This window comes from Myotis myotis, unplaced genomic scaffold (genome assembly GCF_014108235.1).
Source record: "Myotis myotis isolate mMyoMyo1 unplaced genomic scaffold, mMyoMyo1.p scaffold_m19_p_17, whole genome shotgun sequence".
NCBI lineage: Eukaryota > Metazoa > Chordata > Mammalia > Chiroptera > Vespertilionidae > Myotis > Myotis myotis.
The window spans coordinates 34,786,265-34,806,893 of record NW_023416321.1 but is presented as its reverse complement, the minus strand read 5'-3'; the positions used below and the strand labels follow the sequence as shown (position 1 = coordinate 34,806,893).

The 20,629-nt window shown below is 47.9% G+C and overlaps 2 protein-coding genes across 3 annotated transcripts in view; both read left to right on the top strand.

The window, feature by feature from the left end:
• The first annotated feature begins 2,312 nt into the window (after positions 1-2,312).
• TLCD2 (TLC domain containing 2) lies at positions 2,313-5,369 on the top strand. 2 transcript variants are annotated; one of them, XM_036338858.1, is made up of 3 exons: positions 2,313-3,189; positions 3,362-3,444; positions 4,004-5,369. In XM_036338858.1, the coding sequence occupies exons 1-3, from the start codon at positions 3,126-3,128 to the stop codon at positions 4,451-4,453; spliced, it is 597 nt and encodes a 198-aa protein (XP_036194751.1). In that variant the 5' UTR covers positions 2,313-3,125; the 3' UTR covers positions 4,454-5,369. The 2 variants fall into 2 exon arrangements, with proteins under 2 accessions (XP_036194751.1, XP_036194750.1); XM_036338857.1 differs by having other exon boundaries at positions 2,313-3,444.
• Positions 5,370-13,764: 8,395 nt separating this feature from the next.
• Positions 13,765-20,629, top strand: part of PRPF8 (pre-mRNA processing factor 8) — a 32,122-nt gene continuing 25,257 nt past the window's right edge. Inside the window, exons 1-13 of the mRNA XM_036340976.1 lie at positions 13,765-13,845; positions 14,065-14,175; positions 14,658-14,826; positions 16,848-17,012; positions 17,104-17,322; positions 17,447-17,659; positions 18,017-18,142; positions 18,239-18,344; positions 19,363-19,553; positions 19,694-19,813; positions 19,898-20,087; positions 20,221-20,340; positions 20,449-20,583. Coding sequence (XP_036196869.1) covers positions 14,076-14,175; positions 14,658-14,826; positions 16,848-17,012; positions 17,104-17,322; positions 17,447-17,659; positions 18,017-18,142; positions 18,239-18,344; positions 19,363-19,553; positions 19,694-19,813; positions 19,898-20,087; positions 20,221-20,340; positions 20,449-20,583 — 1,854 coding nt within the window. The 5' untranslated portion in view covers positions 13,765-13,845; positions 14,065-14,075. The remainder of the gene's footprint in view (positions 13,846-14,064; positions 14,176-14,657; positions 14,827-16,847; positions 17,013-17,103; positions 17,323-17,446; positions 17,660-18,016; positions 18,143-18,238; positions 18,345-19,362; positions 19,554-19,693; positions 19,814-19,897; positions 20,088-20,220; positions 20,341-20,448; positions 20,584-20,629) is intronic.

The following is a 20,629-nucleotide window of genomic DNA, read 5'->3' as shown; positions in this document are numbered from 1 at the left end:
TCATTTTTCTTTTTCTTATTATCTTTATTGTGGAAAGTATTACAGATGTCCTTTCCCCCCCCCCACTGACCTCCTTCATCCCCCCCCCCCCCCCCCCCCCGCAAAGCATTTTTCTCATAGCAAGCTATAACAGACAAAATAAGACCCAGTTGTCAGCAAAGGAGTACTAAAATAACACTCACATACATTGCATATAGGGTACAAATTGGTACAGCCTTCCTGGATATAACTTTGGTACTATGTATCAAACATATTACCATGGCCTTTGACCTAGTAATCCTACGTTTGGGAATTTAGCCTAAGAAAATAAATATTTAGTTATAGGATGTTCATTCCAGCATTGCAATAGAGAAACAATTGTCTGGGAATTCATTTCTGCTGTAAAGAAAATTTGCAATAGGGGGTTGCTTAAATAAATTATTGTATATCCAGATGGTGGAGTACTACACAGCCATTAAAAGTCACATTAAAGAGCCCTAGCCGGTTTGGCTCAGTGGATAGAGTGTCAGCCTGTGGTCGGAAGGGTCCCAGGTTGGATTCTGGTCAAAGGCACATGCCAGGGTTGCGGGCTCGAACCCCAGCAGGGGATGTGTAGAAGGCAGCTGATTGATAATTTTCATCATAGATGTTTCTATCTCCCTCCCCTTCCTCTCTGCAATCAATAAAAATGTATTTTTAAAAGTCATGAAGAATATTTGAAAAGAAAAATGTTCTTTAAATATTAAAAAAGGTGCCGAAACCGGTTTGGCTCAGTGGATAGAGCGTCGGCCTGCGGACTGAAAGGTCCCAGGTTCGATTCCGGTCAGGGGCATGTACCTGGGTTGCGGGCATATCCCCAGTGGGAGATGTGCAGGAGGCAGCTGATCGATGTTTCTCTCTCATCGATGTTTCTAACTCTCTATCTCTCTCTCTTCCTCTCTGTGAAAAATCAATAAAATATATTTAAAAAAAATATATTAAAAAAGGTTATAGCCCTGGTCAGTGGCTCAGTAGTTAGAGCATTAGCCAGTGCACCAATGGGTCTCCGCTTCAATTCCTGGTCAAGGGCACGTACCTGGGTTGCAGGAAGCAACCAATCCATATCTCTCTCCTCTCTCCCTCCCTTCCTCTCTTCCACTCTAAAAATCAATGGAGAAAAGACTCTAAGTGAGGATTAACAAAAAAATTAAAAGATTATAAAAATGGTGTACCAGTATGTCAAGTGATCTCAATTTTGTTTTTTAAAATATAAGTATATACTTGCATACAATACATGAAACAGATAGAGACTGAGGCTGTACTCTAAAGTGTTAATAATGGTTATCTTTGGATGGTGGAATAAAGTAATTGTAATTTTCCTCTTCTGGCTTTTTTTCCCCTATAACTTCCAAATTTGCTACATTAATTGTGGATGGCTTTCATATAACAAAATTTAAAAGAATCAGTGTAACTTTAAAAAAAATTTTTTGGAGAGGTGGGTGTGGAAGAATGAAGGGATGTCCCTAGCGCCTTGGGTTTAATGGCGTTTTGGTGGGGAAAGGGTTGTGAGAGGGTTCGGGGAGCAGGATCATCAATCAGCTGCCTCCTATCTGCTTAAGAAATTCATTCTCTGGCAGTAACTGGTATCTGCCTGTTCCACGTACAGGAAAGGGCCCTGAATTTCTGGCTGGCAACCAACTCCAGGTGTGGAGTAAGATGGAAAGCAGTACCAACTCTTCAGGAAATAGGGGTGCGGGGAGAGATTTTCCTTTACAGGCTGAAGGGTTCTGGAATCCTAACAATCCTGCTGCGGAAAGCACGATGATGCGCTCTGTTTTCTCTTCGATTCTGTCCAAACCTTGAGGTGACTCTCTGACCTCTCCCGGCCTCCTCGGATTGGGAGATATTCTGTCCACCCACCAGGTACCAGCTCGGGGGAGGGGGGCTTCTCAGGACTATAGTGCTGAGTGGTTCTCTTTGCCTCCCCTTCCTAACGATGAGACTCCTCTATAGGGCACCCAAAAAAGGTGGAGGGAGGAGTTTCCATTGGGCCCCTCCCTCTCCCAAATGGAAGCTGCAGCTGTTCTATTTGAGAGGTACTAGGTGAGGGGCAGGACTCCAGGAACTGTAGGGTTGCTGGGATGCGCTGTGGGCCTAGAAACCTCCGGAGGTAGAAGGGGTGCCTGGCTCCAAGGCAGTGAAGTGCCCTCTCCCCCACACCTGAGACGGGGGAGGGGTGTGAGCAAGTGGCAGTGGGTTTGCCCTGGCCTCTCACCCCAGGGCCGTGTGGGTGGGGTGGGGTGGGAGGGATAGCCAGATTGTAAGATTGGAGAGGAGGGGAAAGAGGGGAAAGTTAGTGGGGCGGGGCCTCCGGGAGTGTCAGGTGAGATTGGTGACCTATTTCTGGAGCTCTAAAGAGTTCAGGACTCGGGGAGCTGGGGGAGACCTCTGTCGACTTCCCAGAAGTCCCCTGAGCTCCGTGGCACGGCCGATCCCGGGAGCCTCCAGCCCGCAGTCTGTCGCTAGGGCGGGACGCGGTCGGTTGCCTAGGCTCCAGGGGCGGTGGCCGCGCGGCTGCTCCAATCACCGTCCAGCCGGGAGATCGTGGACCATCCCTGGAAAAGTTACTGCGGATTCCCCAGGCCGGGAGGGCCGGCGAGCCCAGGAACGCAGCCCCGCCGCGACGCGGGTCACAGTCTCCGGAGCGGGCGTCGGATGCGTCGGGGGCGAGTGCTCAGGGGCCCACGGAACCGATCCGGACCTAGCCCGCCCGCCCGGCCATGGCGCCCTCGGGGCTCCTGGTGACCGGTGCCTCCTTCGCAGCCTTCCGGGGGCTGCACTGGGGGCTGCAGCTGCTACCCACGCCGGCATCTGCGGCTCGGGACCGTTGGAAGTGGCAGAACATCTGTGTCTCCCTGGTGCACAGCCTGCTCACGGGGCCCGGGGCGCTGCTCGGGTGCGGGTCTTAGAGGTTCGGGAGAGACCTGGATGAGGGCGAGGGATGGGAAGCTCACGTTGGAAGACCTGGCGGCACCTTTAAAATGGATGCTAAACCTTGAGAGCCTGAGGCTGGGATGGGTGGACGGGGCGTGCCCTGCAGGAGAATCCGGTCTGCACGAAGCTGACGGTGGCTCCCCGTCTCCTCTAGGCTGTTGCTATACCCTCAGATGGCCGCCGACCCCATTCATGGCCACCCGCCCTGGGCCTTGGTGCTGGTGGCTGTATCTGTGGGTGAGTCTGCAGGGAAGGCTGGGCCAGCTTGGGGGCGGGGAACAGCTTCCAACGGTAATGGCAATCCCAGGTGCGCTTCTGTCAGCGTTACTGAGGGAGAGGAAAGCTCTGGGAAAGGTAGGGGCTGGAGATTTCTCTCCGGCTGTACCCCAGCTGCCGCCCTTCCCCATAGGTTATTTCCTGGCTGATGGAGTTGACATGCTGCTGAACCAGACCTTGGGCCAGGCCTGGGATCTTCTCTGTCACCATTTGGCGGTGAGATTCAGGGAGAGGCGAGGCAGGACGGGAGGTGTACCGACTGCACACCCCGATCTCTCATCAGCTTTATGTCCCATGACTTCCCAGAGAGCCTCTGACACCTCTTTCTCCCCTGGGCTTGATCCTCCCAACCTTGGGCTGAATTGAGGGGCGGGGATTGACTGCTGGCACAGCTGCGAGTCTGAGCACTGCCTCGGGGGCTTGCATTCGCCCACACAGGTGTCCTGTTGATTGCAGAAACCTTAAACATGGAGCTTTTCTGAGAAGGAGGGAGCCCCCGTATTGGGAGTGGGAATGGGGCATGAAAGGCCAGGATGGAAGTTGGGGGGTTACTCTGCAGATGCTACAGCCCCAGAGAAGACAGCCTCTGGCCAAGGCTGCTTCCATCCTAGAGAAAGATGGTTTCAAAGCCATGCAGGCTCCTGGCATAGGGTAGGCATAAAGTTGGGTGTTTTCAGGGAAAGAATGCCAGAACATGCTTGGGAGGACTGGGATATTAGGACGCGATGGTGGTAGGTCACGGAAGGTCTTCTAACCTTTGGCCCTTGCTCCCCAGGTAGTGAGCTGCCTCGGCACCGCCATTCTGTCCGACCACTATGTGGGCTTCTCCGTGGTGTCTCTGCTCCTCGAGCTGAACTCCGCCTGCCTGCACCTAAGAAAGTTGCTGCTGCTTTCTCACCAGGCCCCATCCTTGGCCTTCAGTGTGGCCAGCTGGGCCACCCTGGCCACCCTGGCCCTCTTCCGCCTGGCACCACTGGGGTGGATGAGTCTGTGGTTGCTCCAGCAGCACCACCAGGTGCCTCCTGCTCTGGTTGTCCTTGGTGGCACCGGGCTGGCCACTGTGGGAGCCATGAGCATCTCACAGGGTGTTCGCATTTTGATCAATGATGTCCTGCGGCCTCGGCCTCATTCATCCAACCCTGGGCACAGGGAAACTAGGGTCACCAGGACATGCAATGGGGAGCCTGCCACCAAGGATGGTTCCCCTCTCGGCCTGAAAGACTAGGGAGAAGCCTCGGGTTCTTCTTCTGCCACTCTTGCGGGAGCTCGGACCGGGACAAGGAGATGATGGTCTTCAATGCACAGCCCCCCACTGGGGTAAGGACTGGGCTGGATTTTCAGTATCTCAGTTCCTCTTCCAGCAAGTTCATACCCCTCCCCCACGCCTAGGATCTGAGAAGCAATGGTAATGTTGGTGGGTGGCTGGGAGTCTGGGCTAACGTTCATGTTCATTGCATTTCATCATCAGATAACGTTCTTTGCATTTCATCATCAGATAATTAGTCCTCTCCAGAAAACTAATTCAAGAGGTACAGCCAGTGCTGCCAATAAAGGGTGGCAGGACCCATGAGACTGAACGTAACTGGCAAGGGGAACAGAAACCCTTTGCTTTAGCACAGGGACAGATGAGGGAAGGTGAAGTCTCACCTAGGAGTAGAGATCTGGTATGGAGAGGGTAAGGCCAGAGGGAAGAGAGATCTCACCTATGACCAAATTCTGGCAGTGGGAGGAGAACACCACGGGTGCTATCTGTAGCCAGTAGTTATATAGACATACCAGCTGCTAAGAGACCAAAGACCTGGGTCATGGAGATTGCTGCTGATATTTCTGGTTCTCAAAACCCCACTGTTGTGTTTGTACTTAACCTGAGTCCTACTGTGTCCAGCATCTGCCTTTCCGAAATTTATTTTTAGAATATCTTGACCTTTTCGAAGAAAGGGCATATTCTTAGAGGAGTGAACATGGGGCTAGGTCTCTCTTCTTAGGACAGAGCCGGAGTAGGGACTCAAACACCCATTCTGGGTGCACAGCGTAGGGCAGTGGTTCTCAACCTTCCTAATGCCACGACCCTTTAATACAGTTCTTCATGTTGTGGTGACCCCCGACCATAAAATTATTTTTGTTGCTACTTTGTAACTAATTTTGCTACTGTTATGAATCGTAATGTAAATATCTGATATGCAGGATGTATTTTCATTGTTACAAATTGAGCATAATTAAAGCATAGTGATTAATCACAAAAACAATATGTAATTATATATGTGTTTTCCGATGGTCTTAGGCGACCCCTGTGAAAGGGTCGTTCGACCCCCGAAGGGGTCGCGACCCACAGGTTGAGAACCGCTGGTGTAGGGTCTTCCTAGGCCCAGGCCTTCATGGGAGAATGAGGAACAGGCAGAAGGAGCCAAGCAAAGGCTTCCTGTTGGCTGCAGAGCCATGAAGTCATTTGCAAGCTCTCCTTTCTCCCCTGCCACTTCTGCTGCATTTTTTCTTTTGTTTTGATTGATTGATTTTTTTTTTTGGATGGAGAGAGAGAGAGAAAGAGAGAGAGAGACATCAATTTGTTGGTCTACTTATCTATGCATTCAGTGGTTGCTTCTTGTATGTGCCCTGACTAGGGATCGAACCTGAAACCTTGGCATATCGGGACGACACTCTAACCAACTGGCCAGGGTTACATGGCGGCATTTTTTTTTCTTTCTATTGCATAAACCCCCTCCCTGGGTTTAGAGCCAGAATAGCCAGGTTATGGGGAGTGTAGAGCAGATTAAGGTTGCTAGTCTACTAAACAATGGACAAGAGATAACCTGTAATCACCCACAGAAAAGATACATGAGCAAAAGCAAGAGACAGGAAGATTTTCTAAAATTCCTGCCAAGAAGCTGAGCTAAAGAAAGACAAAGGAGCCCTGGTCAGTGTGGCTCCATTGGTTGGGTGTCGTCCCATGCACCAAAAGAAAGACCAAGGGGATGTAGAGAAAGACATACATAGATTGAGGGAAAGCCAAGAAGAAAGATTCGCTGCATAGAAGAGACAGGCAAAGGGAAACGGAGTGAGGGACAGAGGGTCCTTGACAGAAATATCGAGAAAGACTGTTATAGAAGCTTGAGATAAACCAAAATCGGAGAATTGGTAAAATGCTCATAAGCAAAGAGAAAGATAAAAATAAAGAAAGGCTGACAGGAAGGAACCCCAAGGGTGGAAGGCACAGTTAGTGCCTAGGCAGTGATTTAGTGAGAGTGAGTGACAAGGAGGAGCAACCAGGCTCCGGAGAGACAGGGTAACCGTGGCAGCTGAGAGATGAGCAGAGTGAGAGGACAGAGGGGGGGAAAGAGATGAGGGGGGTTTGTCAGCGGAGCTGAGCGGCAGAAGAGCGGAAGGTGGAGGAGGCAGGCAGTGAAAAGATTTATTGACAGAAAAAGAAGGCAGGAAATATGTGGTGTTGGAGACGGGCAGAAAGACAAAGGACAAGCAGCTACAGTGCAAAACAAAGACAGACTGACAGGGACTGATAGGCAGAGACCCAGAGGAAAATGAGCAAAAGTCAGAAGCAGGGAAGTGCACTGAGACAGAAGAATAGGCGAAGAGACGTGGAGAATCACAGAGAGCACATGGGGTAGGGGGCAGGATCAAATACACACCCACAGGAGGGAACAAGGGAACGCACAAGGAGACAGAGAGAAAAATACATGATAGAGATTAAGGGGGAAATGCGAGAGGGGGGTTGTGAGCGATCCCTATCAGAGAGTCGTTCCACTGAGGCTCAAAGGAGAGAAAAAATACCAGGCTGAGGAGCAACTGTCACAGTCGGAAGCAGACACGGGCAGAAAATGAGAGCAGAGGGTGTCAATGTAATCAGACTAAAACTGGGGAGGCAAAGGTAGAGAAGCTGCGGTAGAAAAACGAAGTAATGCCTTAACCGGTTTGGCTCAGTGGATAGAGCGTCGGCCTGCGGATTGAAGGGTCCCAGGTTCGATTCCGGTCAAGGGCATGTACCTGGGTTGCGGGCACATCCCCAGTAGGGGGTGTGCAGGAGGCAGCTGATCGAGGTTTCTCTCTCATCGATGTTTCTAACTCTCTATCCCTCTCCCCTCCTCTCTGTAAAAATCAATAAAATATATTTAAAAAGAAAAACAAAGTAAAATTCTGTAGTTGTGTCTTCAAAACTCTAAACGGAGCGCCTTGATTAACAAAAACATTGCCCTTATGTTTAAAAACAGAAAACCATGAAATATGACATACTTCGGGAGTACGTCATAAATTCATGCTCCACGTGAGCACCCTCCTTGGTAAGATTTGATAGTATCTTTCAAGGGTGCCCAAGAACTAGACTGTCAGGGAAACCCGGCTGTTTCTGTGGTTAACTAATAAAACCCATACAGGAAGGGTGAGATTAGCTACCGGTGGGGCTAGACATGAGTGGATACCTGAAGAATTTGGGATCACACACACATTTCCATCGTGGCGACCGAGTGAAGCTTTAAGAAGGCAGAACTGGATTGTGATTATAATTGACTGACATCTCATCAACTAGAGTAGTTATAGATAGTGTGGACCAGATACAGATGATGGGAATCGGAGAGGCCTGGCCAATTAGGACCCCGGAAAAGAGAAGCTAGAAAATGCAGAGGCTGACAGATGCTACATTTGGTGCAATGAGTTGGGTCATGGAAATGCTCTGTCAGACCTCGCCATGGCTCAGTAAGGTGGTCCTCAAGACGGACTCCATGCCTACCAAGCTACTTGCTGGTGAGGTATTTATTTTCTAGCAAAGGGGAGGGGGCTTTCCTGGATGGGGGAACATTGATATTTTATGGGACATTATCCTGATCATAAATTAATAAATTGTTAGGCAAATAATTGCATCAGTCTTTTGTGAGTGTGGTTACACTGAGTCACTTATTTTTTTTTTTGGCTCCATTGATTTCCTGATATATAATGCAATGCTGGATTGTTGAAACTTTGCTGTGGGATGATTTCTTGGCACTAACTTTATGACCTACAAAGCTCTAATGTGTTCTAAGATCCTCTACTATCAAAAAGCAAACCTGCCTGCCCTGGCTGGTTTGGCTCAGTGGATAGAGCGTCAGCCTGCGGACTGAAGGGTCCCAGGTTCCATTCTGGTCAAGGGCACATGCCCAGGTTGCAGGCTCGATCCCCAGTAGGGGGTGTGCAGGAGGCTGCCGATCAATGATTCTCTCTCATCATTGATGTTTCTATCTCCTTCTCCTTTCCTCTCTGATATATATATATATATATATTCCTTAAAAAAAAGGCAAACCTGCTCAATCAACTGAGCTGCACTGGTGGCCAGGGCTCATCCCAGTTTTTAAATGAGTAAACTAAGGTAACTTATTCATGGTTACCTAGCCAGTTAGTGACATGGCCTGAATCCAACACACACACACACACACACACACACAGTGTCACATACATTTTTGATAGCTCAAGCGATGCTTTTTTCTTTTCAGATTTAACCCATTGGAATTAATAATTATTCAAAGTGTATATATACTTTTTTATATTTTTATTGATTCAGAGATGAAGGGAGAGGGAGAGAGAGATAGAAACATCAATGATGAGAGAGAATCATTGATCAGCTGCCTCCTGCACTTCCCCTTACTGGGGATTGAGCCCAAAATCCAGACATGTGCCCTGACTGAGAATGGAACCGTGATCTCCTGGTTCATGGGTCAATGCTCAACCACGAAGCTACACTGGCCGGGCATGTATACATTTTTTGGGACACCAGTATATTTTTCTGTTATACCATCTGTGTTCAACATCTGCTACATTTGCCTGCCCAGCAGTGTAGAGATTTTCTTTTGAAAACCACTCCTCCCTTACCCCCCTCAATGGGCACGTGACCCAGGCCTAGCCAATCATAACACCATATCCTCTTTTCCTGAAAGAGTTTATGACATAAGCAGAGCCTATGAGCCTCAGCACCATGACTTCCAGAATCTTTGAAAGATGCACTTTGTGTGCTAACATTGTTAAACCAGCAGGCTGTAAGAGGTCTTCTCTGAGCACAAAGCCAACACAGTCACACACACAAAGGACTCAGAAAGACAGAGATATCTAGCATCATGTGAGTCTCTGCTCAGGCTCGGCCTGAAGCCAGAACTTGCCCTGGACCTTTCAGTTACACAAACCAAAAAACTCCTGGATTTGCTCACGTGAATATGAGTTGAGGTTTCTTCACTTTTAACAATGAGTCTTTATTAATATGCCACCTCCAAGATAATCCAGTCTTCCAGTTCAATTTGCAGAAAACTGAAGCCTACAACAGTTGTGATATATCCAAGCACACCCAGCTAGTTTATGGCACGGCCAGAATTCGAATCTCAGTCTTTGATTTGGTGCAGGCTCCTTCTTATACACGATTTTACCTCTTTCTTGATAGAAAGGTTGAGGAGTAGAGACCTTCAGGTGGGAAGATAAGATCTTGCTGACAACTGAAGATCAATCAAGCCAGACGAATTGCCTCTGAAGTGGTATTTATAAGTCAGGATGCTTCAGTTTGAAAGCCAGACTTCTATTCACTGAGTATTGATTCCTGCGCTTTTCAGGAATGCAGTGACGGAGGTCCATTTCAGCTTTCCCCGCAGTCATGAGCACCACTTAACTCAGTGTTGTGAGCACATTCTTTCCCTGCCTTTAACCTGGTGGGAGGCAACCTTCACTTGCCACATCTTCTGTAGGAACTGAACACAGCAGTGACTCAGGCTGAGCTAAGGATGCAAGCCATGCGGGCTTTAGGAGGAGAAGAATGGGAGTTCGATCCCGGTGCGATACGATGATCCCTGCAAAGGGCTCTCTGCCTACCTCCACCCAACCCTCCCAGAAAACAGACTTGGGTAGTAGCTGACATTCCAGGGATAGTAAGTGACTTCTTTGGGTTACGCTTTGCCCCTTCACTCTGGCCTGCCTGCTCGTGCCCTTGAGAGGACTCCTTCACCTCCTTGAACTGCTCTGGTTGGCCTTGTTAAACCCGGGGGCTCAGAGCCTGGCACAGTGGCTCTCTCTGCTCCAGATCCCAGGTCAGGGCACCGTTAGAGAGGGACAGTGGAGCCTGAAGAACTGGGGTGCCACCGAGTCCTGCTGCTTCTCTGGTTTAGAAAACACTGGTACTTGCTCCCCTCAGCAGCTCATCCAAACACCTTTTTCTCCCAGCTCCTGCCCTTCCTTCCCTAACCCCAGCTCTTCATGGAATCCATATATTTCCACCCTGGGGAGATGGAGAAGGTGGGGGGAGGGTAACAGGGGGCACCTGCTGTAGCATTTCCCTGACATACAATATAATGAATTTTAAAGTCATGTTCATGTATGTACTGGGAGGTTGGAGGGAAAATTGGATTTCCATTCTCTATTGTGGGGAGTGAGTAGATAATGCCTAAAAGTAAAAAATCAAGAAAAAAGTCAAGAAATACTAATTTAAGCTTATTACTTGAAGATATGGCAATAAATGCCAAAATAATTAGTTAAAATTGGTGAAAGTGGTTTTTTTTGGGGGGGGTAGGTGGTTAAGAGAAATGGTCAGAGGGAGCACAGGCGGCTGTTCTTTGTTTTTTGTTGTTGTTTTTAAAATATATTTTTATTGATTTCAGAGAGGAAGGGAGAGAGAGATAGAAACATCAATAATGAGAGAGAATCACTGACCAGCTGCCTCCTGCACACCCCCTACTAGGGATCGAGCCCACAACCCAGGCAGGTTCTCTGACCCGGAATTGAACCCTGACTTCCTGATTCATAGGTCAACAATCAACCACTGAGCCATGCTGGGCCAGGCCTTTGTAACAAATTTGTGTGTGTGTGTGTGTGTGAATCTTCAAACAAGGATATTTTTTCCATTGCTTTTTAGAGAGAGTGGAGAAAGGGAGGGGGGGGGGGAGAGAGAGAAACATTGATGTGAGAAAGACACATCGATTGGTTGCCTCCCACATGCCCTTGGCCAGGAATTGAACCTGAATCTGAGACCCTTTGGGTGGGCCAACGCTCTAACCGCTGAGCCACACCTGTCAGAGCTGTAACAAATCTTTGTAACAAATTCTGCAAGACTATATAACTTTGTAAAAACTAAAACTAAGAACATTACAGTTGTAGCTGATTCAATCAACCTCAGATAAAAAAATATTAGGGAAAAAATGTTACGCTGTAGCTGACATATACTATGAAGCTAGGCCTATGATGGTTGCGTTTCTACTAATATGTCCAGATTTTTTTCTTGTCATTATTCCCTGAACAATCCAGTATAGCAAGTATTTACATAGCATTTACATTGCATTAGGTATTATAAATAATCTAGAGATGATTTTAAATAAATGAAGGGATATGCATGTGTTATATGCAAATACTACATCATTTTATATAAGGGGCATGAGCCCTGGCTGGGGAGCTCAGTTGGTTAAGCATCTCGTCCCAGTATACCAAGGTTGTGGGTTCTATCCCCAGTCAATGCACATACAAGAATCAACCAATGAATGTGCAAATAAATGGTACAACAAATCAATGTTTCTCTCTCTCTAAAATAAATAACTTTTTAAAAAGTGAATGATTCAAAACAATGAGCAGACTGGTTTGACTGCAATGAATGGTCCATAATAAAGGCAGCTAATATTTTCTGTTCAGAACTGTTCTTGGTTTGGTCACTTCTCTGCTCACTTGAGCTTCATCAGATTAACTTAGACTATTTGTGATTAGTAAAGAAACCTTAAGAAAAGTTCTTGCACGGCAGGTATGGCTCAGTGGTTGAGCATTGACCTATGAACCAGGAGGTCACGGTTTGATTTCAGAGAGGAAGGAAGAGGGAGAGAGAGATAGAAACATCAATGATGAGAGAGAATCACTGATTGGCTGCCTCCTGCACTCCCCTACTGGGGATGGAGCCACAACCCAGGTATGTGCCCTTGACCAAAATCAAACCCAGGACCCTTCAGACTGCAGGCCGATGCTCTATCCACTGAGCCAAATCTCCTAGGGCTCCCTCCTCTTTCTTTCTAAAAAAAATATATCTTATTGATTTTTTACAGAGAGGAAGGGAGAAAGAGAGAGAGTTAGAAACATCAATGAGAGAGAAACATTGATCAGCTGCCTCCTGCACACCTCCCACTGGGGACGTGCCCACAACCAAGGTACATGCCCTTGACTGGAATCGAACCTGGGACCCTTCAGTCCGCAGGCTGACGCTCCATCCACTGAGCCAAACCGGTTAGGGCTCCCTCCTCTTTCTTTACCTCCTCTGTCTTTGACATCTTTAAAGAAAGATATCAAACCCTTCACATCTACCCATCTCCATCAAATCTTTGATAGTGTTCCTCTCCCTTATTTGAACTATATGAATGTCCACACCAGCCAGCACGTGCTTGGACCTTCTTTTGCATTTTTCTCTAATTATTTCACCTTTGAGTTCTAAATTCCCAACTAGACTGACAGGCTGTATTGGTTACAATTCCTTTGCATCCTCCCCAATAAACTTGGTGTGAGTTCAAACAAATTTATCTGTTAAGTCAGATTGAAAGTGGTTACCAAAGGATGTAGCAAGAATGGGAAGGGAAACAAGGATTGCGGGAGGTGGAGAGCAATTCAGGCAGAAAGACAGGGCCGGAGGGATCCAAGAAGCCTGTACAGGGGGTCCACTCTACACTCCACAGTGTAGTCATGGTAGAGAGAGAAAAGAGGAATGGAGAGGGAGGGGAAAAGGCGCTCAGCAACGTTGCTCCCCATGTCCAATTATTTTTCTAGGTTTATTGATTAAACTCCTCCTTGACTTCGCAAGCGGGGTTAAATGCCCGCCCCTCCCTCTGCCCCTGTCCTAACCGGTTTGGTTCAGTGGATAGAGCGATGGCCTGTGGACTCAAGGGTCCCAGGCTGGATTCCCGGTCAAGGGCATGTACCTTGGTTGCGGGCACATCCCCAGTAGGGAGTGTGCAGGAGGCAGCTGATTGATGTTTCTCTCTCATTGATGTTTCTAACTCTCTGTCCCTCTCCCTTCCTCTCTGTAAAAAATCAATAAAATATATTAAAAAAATAAATAAATGCCCTGCCCCAAAACTCCCATCACACCGCATCTAAGAACCTGGTCTGCCTCTCCGCTACTCTGTGAGCTCAGTGAGGTTATTTTCCCCCCCTGCTATATTCCTAATAATACATAGCGGGTACTCAATAAATGATGGCTGAATGAATGAAAGCATGCATGAACAAAGGGTTGGCTGACTGCGAGCTAGTACTGCACCTCAAGTCTACATTTTGAGACTAGACACAGAATAATGTGCAGATTTTGACAAATGTATTAAAATTCCGTAAGCCTTGGATTCTCGTTGTCCCACGACAGCGGCGGATAAGACGACGGGGTCTGCTAGAGGTCCCAGAGCTGTCTCAGAAAAGTGGGAGGCGGGACTTGGGCCTCTCCGACCACACCCCCTTGCGTTCAAATAACCCCGCCCACAGACCCGCCCCCACCAGCCAGATATGCAACTCTCATTGGTGAGCTCTCTAATCCGTCTGAGCACATCAGCGCCTATTGGGTCAATTGCCGACGCTGCGTTGCGCACTTCCCGGCGCTGGGAGCGCGGCGCGGACGTAGGCTGGCCGCCATTGCGTTTCCCCCGAGCGGAGGTCGGTGTGAGGGGCTGTCGGGGGGTGTCTGGCGGGCTTCCAGCGGCCGCGGGAGGCGTGGAGGCGTCAGCCGAGCGGCCGGAGGGGTTGGGCCGGGCTGCGCCCACGCTGAGCGCGGAGGGACTGCAGGCGGGGATCTTGACGCGTTCCTGCTGCGCCTCTTGTGGGCCCGGGCCCTGTTGCTCGTTAATTTTTTATTTTTTTCTGCCGCCCCCCCAGATTCTCCGGGGATGGCCGGGGTCTTTCCTTACCGAGGGCCGGGTAACCCGGTGCCCGGCCCTCTCGCCCCGCTGCCGGACTACATGTCGGAGGAAAAGCTGCAGGAGAAAGGTGAGAGCGTGCGGGAGCGGTGTCTGGGCCCCGAGACGCGGGGTGGGTGTGCGCGTGCGCGCCTGCAGCGGCATTGAGCCCCTTTTCTGTTGTTGCAAGTGTCAAAGCGTTAGGTGTCAGCGCACTTACTGCCCCTCACCCCGATTTTTTCCACCGAATCAGGTCTTTAAGAGCGTCTTTTATTTTCAGACACTGATCCAAACAATGGGGATACAATAGCGATGCAGATAGAGCTCCCTTTATAAGGGTTTATGAATTGCAGTGGAGAAGATAGACAATAAAAAACGTAAAAAAACCCTCTAACATAAATGTCAGGAAGGAATAAATAAAGAAGAGCAAGGTGACAGGAGAATCAACAGGGAGTGCACCTGCTGGATGCTGGCCCCTCTTTTATACATCCTGGCCGGCCCTCACCTTAGGGCAGGAGATGGGGATGATTAGACTAAGAGTGTCCAGTCTTTTAAACTGAGGTGTCTTTGCAGCCCGAAAATGGCAGCAGTTACAGGCCAAGCGCTATGCCGAAAAGCGAAAGTTTGGATTTGTGGATGCTCAGAAGGAAGACATGCCCCCAGAGCACGTCAGGAAGATCATTCGAGACCATGGAGACATGACCAACAGGAAGTTTCGCCATGACAAAAGGGTCTACTTGGGGTAAAGAACATCCTGGGATTACTTTGCTTGGAGTTTGGCCCCTTTCATTGTCCCTCTCCCATAAGGAGTAGTCCTGGAAAGCTGCTCTATCATTTGGGACGTTAGTCTTCTAGGACAGCCCATCTTGGTGGTTATAAGAGAAAGGAGAAAACCATTAGGGTCCTGTGATGATTCCAGATCTTCCAGTATGCTTTTTTTTTTTCCCTCTGAAAGATTTTACAATTTATTTATTTATTGACTTTAGAGAAAGAGAAACGCCGATTTGTTGCTCCCCTTACTTATGCAGTCACTGGTTGCTTCTTATACGGGCCGTGAGCGGGGATTGAACCCACAACCTTGGCTTGTCAGGATGACCCTAATCAACCGGGCTACCCGGTTAGGGCCCAGTATGCTCTTTATTGCCTTGATTTTACTTCCTTATCTGGAACTAGAGCTTTTTTTTAAAAAATATATATTTTATTAATTTTTTACAGAGAGGAAGGGAGAGGGATAGAGAGTTAGAAACATCTATCAGCTGCCTCCTACACACCTCCCACTGGGGATGTGCCTGCAACCAAGGTACATGCCCTTGACCGAAATTGAACCTGGGACCTTTCAGTCTACAGGCGGATGCTCTGTCCACTGAGCCAAACCGGTTAGGGCTGGAACTAGAGCTTTGTAAAAAAAAATTGATTGATTGATTTGAGCGAGAGAGAGAGAGACAGACAGACAGAAACATCAATTTTTTGTTGTACGCACTTATGTAGTCATTGGTTGATTCTTGTATGTGCCCTGACGCGGGATTGAACCCGTAACCTTGGCATATGGGGACCATGCTCTAAACATCTGAGCTACCTGACCAGGGCTGGGACTGGAGCTTCAATTTGCCCTGTTGGTGCTATGATACTATGTCCCTATCTTTGAAAGTGTTGAAGCCCAGAGCAGGACACGTTGTGCATTCTTCTGTGCTTGTAACTCCTCAGTGAACAGAATTCTCAGGTTCAGGAGTAGTTCACTCCTGAGGTATTTACACTTGTTTTTCTATGGCCCCAAGCTGGGAGAGTACAGGTACAAATACCTTAGCAAATCCCTTTCCCATGTAGACACAAAAATGTTAACCAGTTCATTATGAATACCAATTCATTAACCGCCAAGACAAGATTTGTTTCAAAACTTTTTTTCCCCAAAACTATTTCTGGAGAACTGTTCTAGGTGCTAGGGATAAGAGTAGTGAACAGGAAGTAATGGCCTTTCTGGAGCTTATAGTCTAGTGGCGTGACAGATATGAGACAAATGGTTACAATAAAGTATGCTGAGTATTTTAATATTTATGGGTAAGTTCAGAGAGAATAGAATGTGAGACAGTCTAACGCTGTCTTTAGAGGGATAGCTGTTGATTTAGAGCAGCGGTTCTCAACCTGTGGGTTGCGACCCCTTTGACGGTCGAATGACCCTTTCACAGGGGTTGCCTAAATACATCCTGCATATCAGATATTTACATTACGATTCATAACAGTAGCAAAATTACAGTTATGAAGTAGCAATGAAAATAATTTTATGATTGGGGGTCACCACAACATGAGGAGCTATATTAAAGGATCGCGGCATTAGGAAGGTTGAGAACCACTGATTTAGAGGGACTGAAACCCCGTATTGTGGGACTGAAGTTTAAGAAGAATAGCACAGCCCTAGACGGCTTGGCTCAGTGGTTAGAGCATCAGCCTGTGGACTGAAAGGCCCCAGGTTCAATTCTGGCCAAGGGCACATGCCTGGGTTGCGGCTCGATCCCCGGTGGCTGGTGTGCAGGAGGCAGCCAATCAATGATTCTCTCTCATCATTGATGTTTCTATCTCTTTCTCCTCTCTTCCTCTCTGAAATCAATAAAGAAATATATTAAAAAGAATAGCATAGTTGGAGAGGGGAAAGCAGAGTTCCTGGTCATGGAGGGCTGTGTGCAATTGGAAGTTTGGACTATAAGGTAGGATTTTCTGTGGAATGTGATACCTTGTGACTTCTAATTATTTGTCTTCCTGATGTTGCAGTGCCCTGAAGTACATGCCCCATGCAGTCCTCAAACTCCTGGAGAACATGCCTATGCCTTGGGAGCAGATTCGGGACGTGCCTGTGCTGTACCACATCACTGGAGCTATTTCCTTTGTCAATGAGATCCCCTGGGTCATTGAGCCTGTCTACATCTCCCAGTGGGGGTGAGAAGGGCTGGAATATGGGTGGTGGTGGTGGTGGTGGTGGTTGGGAGGCAGTGGGTGGGAGCCACTGTGTGACATTGTTGGCTTGCAGGTCAATGTGGATTATGATGCGGCGAGAAAAAAGAGACAGGAGGCATTTCAAGAGAATGCGTTTCCCCCCTTTTGATGATGAGGAGCCGCCTTTGGACTATGCTGACAACATTCTAGATGTTGAGCCACTGGAGGCCATTCAGCTAGAACTGGACCCTGAGGAGGATGCGCCTGTGTTGGACTGGTTCTATGACCACCAGCCATTGAGGGACAGCAGGAAGTAAGTGTGGTTGGAGTTACCACTCCTGTTAGAACTTTGGAAACCCAAGAGTCCTGGGAGAGCAGTCGGTAGTGTGGCTTGGTTAGCTGGTACACCCAGCAGACATGAGTCTCTTTTCTCCTAGGTATGTGAATGGCTCCACTTACCAGCGCTGGCAGTTCACACTGCCCATGATGTCCACTCTCTACCGCCTGGCCAATCAGCTCCTGACAGACTTGGTAGATGACAACTACTTCTATCTGTTTGATCTGAAGGCCTTCTTTACCTCCAAGGCACTCAATATGGCCATTCCTGGAGGCCCCAAATTTGAACCTCTTGTTCGAGATATCAACCTACAGTAAGTTGGAGTAGGAATTTTAGGCATCTTGGGTTGAATAAACTCTAATCTCGATCCTTAAGAGTCCATTATAGCCAAAACCGGTTTAGCTCGGTGGATAGAGCATCGGCCTGCGGACTGAAGGGTCCCAGGTTCGATTCCGGTCAAGGGCATATACCTTGGTTCCAGGCACATCCCCAGTAGGGGGTGTGCAGGAGGCAGCTGGTCGATGTTTCTCTCTCATCGATGTTTCTAACTATCTCTCTCCCTTCCTCTCTGTAAAAAAATCAATAAAAATATATTTAAAAAAAAAAAAAGAGTCCATTATAGCTTCCAAACTGTCCAACTAGTCTGATCATCTTTGATTTTGTACCCTAGGGATGAAGACTGGAATGAATTCAATGATATTAATAAGATCATCATCCGGCAGCCTATCCGCACGGAATACAAGATTGCTTTCCCTTACTTGTACAACAACCTTCCACACCATGTCCACCTCACCTGGTAAGAGAGTTGGAACACAGGTGGAGGAAAGGAGTGGGCCGGCATTTAGGTTGGGCCAGGGCAGGAAAACCTTGGCTAACTCTTCTTTCTTTTTAGGTACCACACTCCTAATGTTGTGTTCATCAAAACTGAGGATCCTGATTTGCCAGCTTTCTACTTTGATCCTTTGATCAACCCAATTTCCCATAGGCACTCAGTCAAGGTGAGGGGAGGGGGCATTTGACTTCAGCTCTTCCAAGTGAAATTTTCTGACTGTGGCTGAGGTGTTACTTGATAAAAATTCATCAGAGGGAGATGTGTTTTCCATCCTATTAAGTGGTTGGTCTTGAGCTAAAAGCTAATTTGAGAGTTCGGCATTTGGCTCGAAGTTATTGGTATAATTTTGGTCTCTGATTATCCATCTGGGCTTTATCATCCTCTGGGACTCTATTGTTCATTCTATTCTTTTCCACTGTGTTTTTTTTCCCTTAAGTCCTTTTATTGAGATATAATTCATATACTATGCAATTCACCCATTTAAAGTCTACATACAGTTTACCTATTTAAGGTGTACAGTATTCGCCCATTTAAGTGTACAATTATGTGGTTTTTAGTTTATTCACAGTTGCACCACTATCAACTCAGGCAGTTTTTTTTATAACATTTTCATTACCCCCAAAAGAAACCTTGCACCCATCCATCAGCAGTCACTCTCCATTTCCAGTGAATGTTCCGTGCCTACACTACTATTAATCTACTTTATGTCTCTATATTTGCCTATTTTGGATATTTTATATAAATAGAATTATACAATAAGTATAATTTTGTTTTAACAATATGTAGTCTTCTGTGACTGGCTCTTACATATACAGTGTTTTTTATGTTTATCTATGTTCCATCATGTTCTTAAGATGAACAGATCTGCTTCTTCAAGCCTAGTTTTTGGAGCTTGAGCAGGAGTTGATAGCAGTGTTTACTTCTTATGGTATCAGGCTCCTATGGGAGGCCTTTGTTGGTGAGCCAGTTGGGTTGTGACTAGTGATGGTTGCTTTCCTGGTTGGCCCTGGCTTGTTCTCTGCTCTCTTGGCCTCCTTTGCCCTGGCCCTTTAGGGTTTCTCTTGTCAGGCAGCCCAGTTTCCATGGCAGATGTAGCCACTCTGCTTGGCCCCAGAGAGTTTCCCTTCCTTCCCAGGTCTCTGCTCAGTTCAGCAAGAACTGAACCCTTGGGGTTATTCTTTCAGAGCCAGGAACCATTACCAGATGATGATGAGGAGTTTGAGCTCCCAGACTTCGTGGAGCCCTTCCTGAAGGACACCCCTCTCTACACGGACAATACAGCCAATGGCATTGCCCTGCTCTGGGCCCCCCGGCCCTTCAACCTACGCTCTGGTCGCACCCGCCGGGCCCTGGACATCCCCCTTGTCAAGAACTGGTAAGGCTTCTACCTGGGAGGAGGATGGAGGATGTATAGGAGGAAAACGCCAACGGGGGGCGGAGCGGGGAGCATGCAGCCTTTATCTGAGTGGCTGGAAAGAGAGTTGGGCCAGTCTTACCTGATGGGTGTTTTCCCAGGTATCGGGAGCATTGTCCTGCTGGGCAGCCTGTGAAAGTGAGGGTCTCTTATCAGAAGCTCCTTAAGTACTATGTACTTAATGCCCTGAAGCACCGGCCCCCAAAAGCCCAGAAGAAGAGGTAAGGTGCCTGAGGGCCCTGCTCAGACTTCTTTTGTTCCAAAGATGATCAGCAAGCTAACACTCTTCATTATTCCCACTCCAGGTATCTGTTCCGCTCCTTCAAAGCCACCAAATTCTTTCAGTCCACGAAGCTGGACTGGGTGGAGGTGGGGCTGCAGGTTTGCCGCCAGGGCTACAACATGCTCAACCTTCTCATTCACCGGAAAAACCTTAACTATCTGCACCTGGACTACAACTTCAACCTCAAGCCTGTCAAGACGCTCACCACCAAGGTGACTGCATTGGACCTTAAGGGTCTCCTGAGCTTGAGGGATGGACTGGTTTGCTCTGGCCCCCAAAGGAGGCATACATCCAGTCGGGACCATTGCTGATTAATGTTTTTTCTGTTCTTGGCATCTTCTCCAGGAAAGAAAAAAATCTCGTTTTGGGAATGCTTTCCATCTGTGTCGAGAAGTTCTGCGTTTAACTAAGTTGGTGGTAGACAGTCATGTGCAGTATCGATTAGGCAATGTGGATGCCTTCCAGGTAAGGCTAAGTATCTCCAAACCCTACCCAGGTGAGAAGCTGGGTGAAGCCTGGGCTGATTGTGGAGCTGGCTGTAGCTTAAAGCCTGATGGGGCATTTGTGTTGCAGCTGGCAGATGGATTGCAGTATATCTTTGCCCATGTGGGGCAGCTGACGGGCATGTACCGGTACAAATACAAGCTGATGCGGCAGATTCGCATGTGCAAGGACCTGAAGCATCTCATTTATTACCGCTTCAACACGGTGGGTCCCTGCCCATACACTCTCTCTCAGACCCATTTTAATTTTT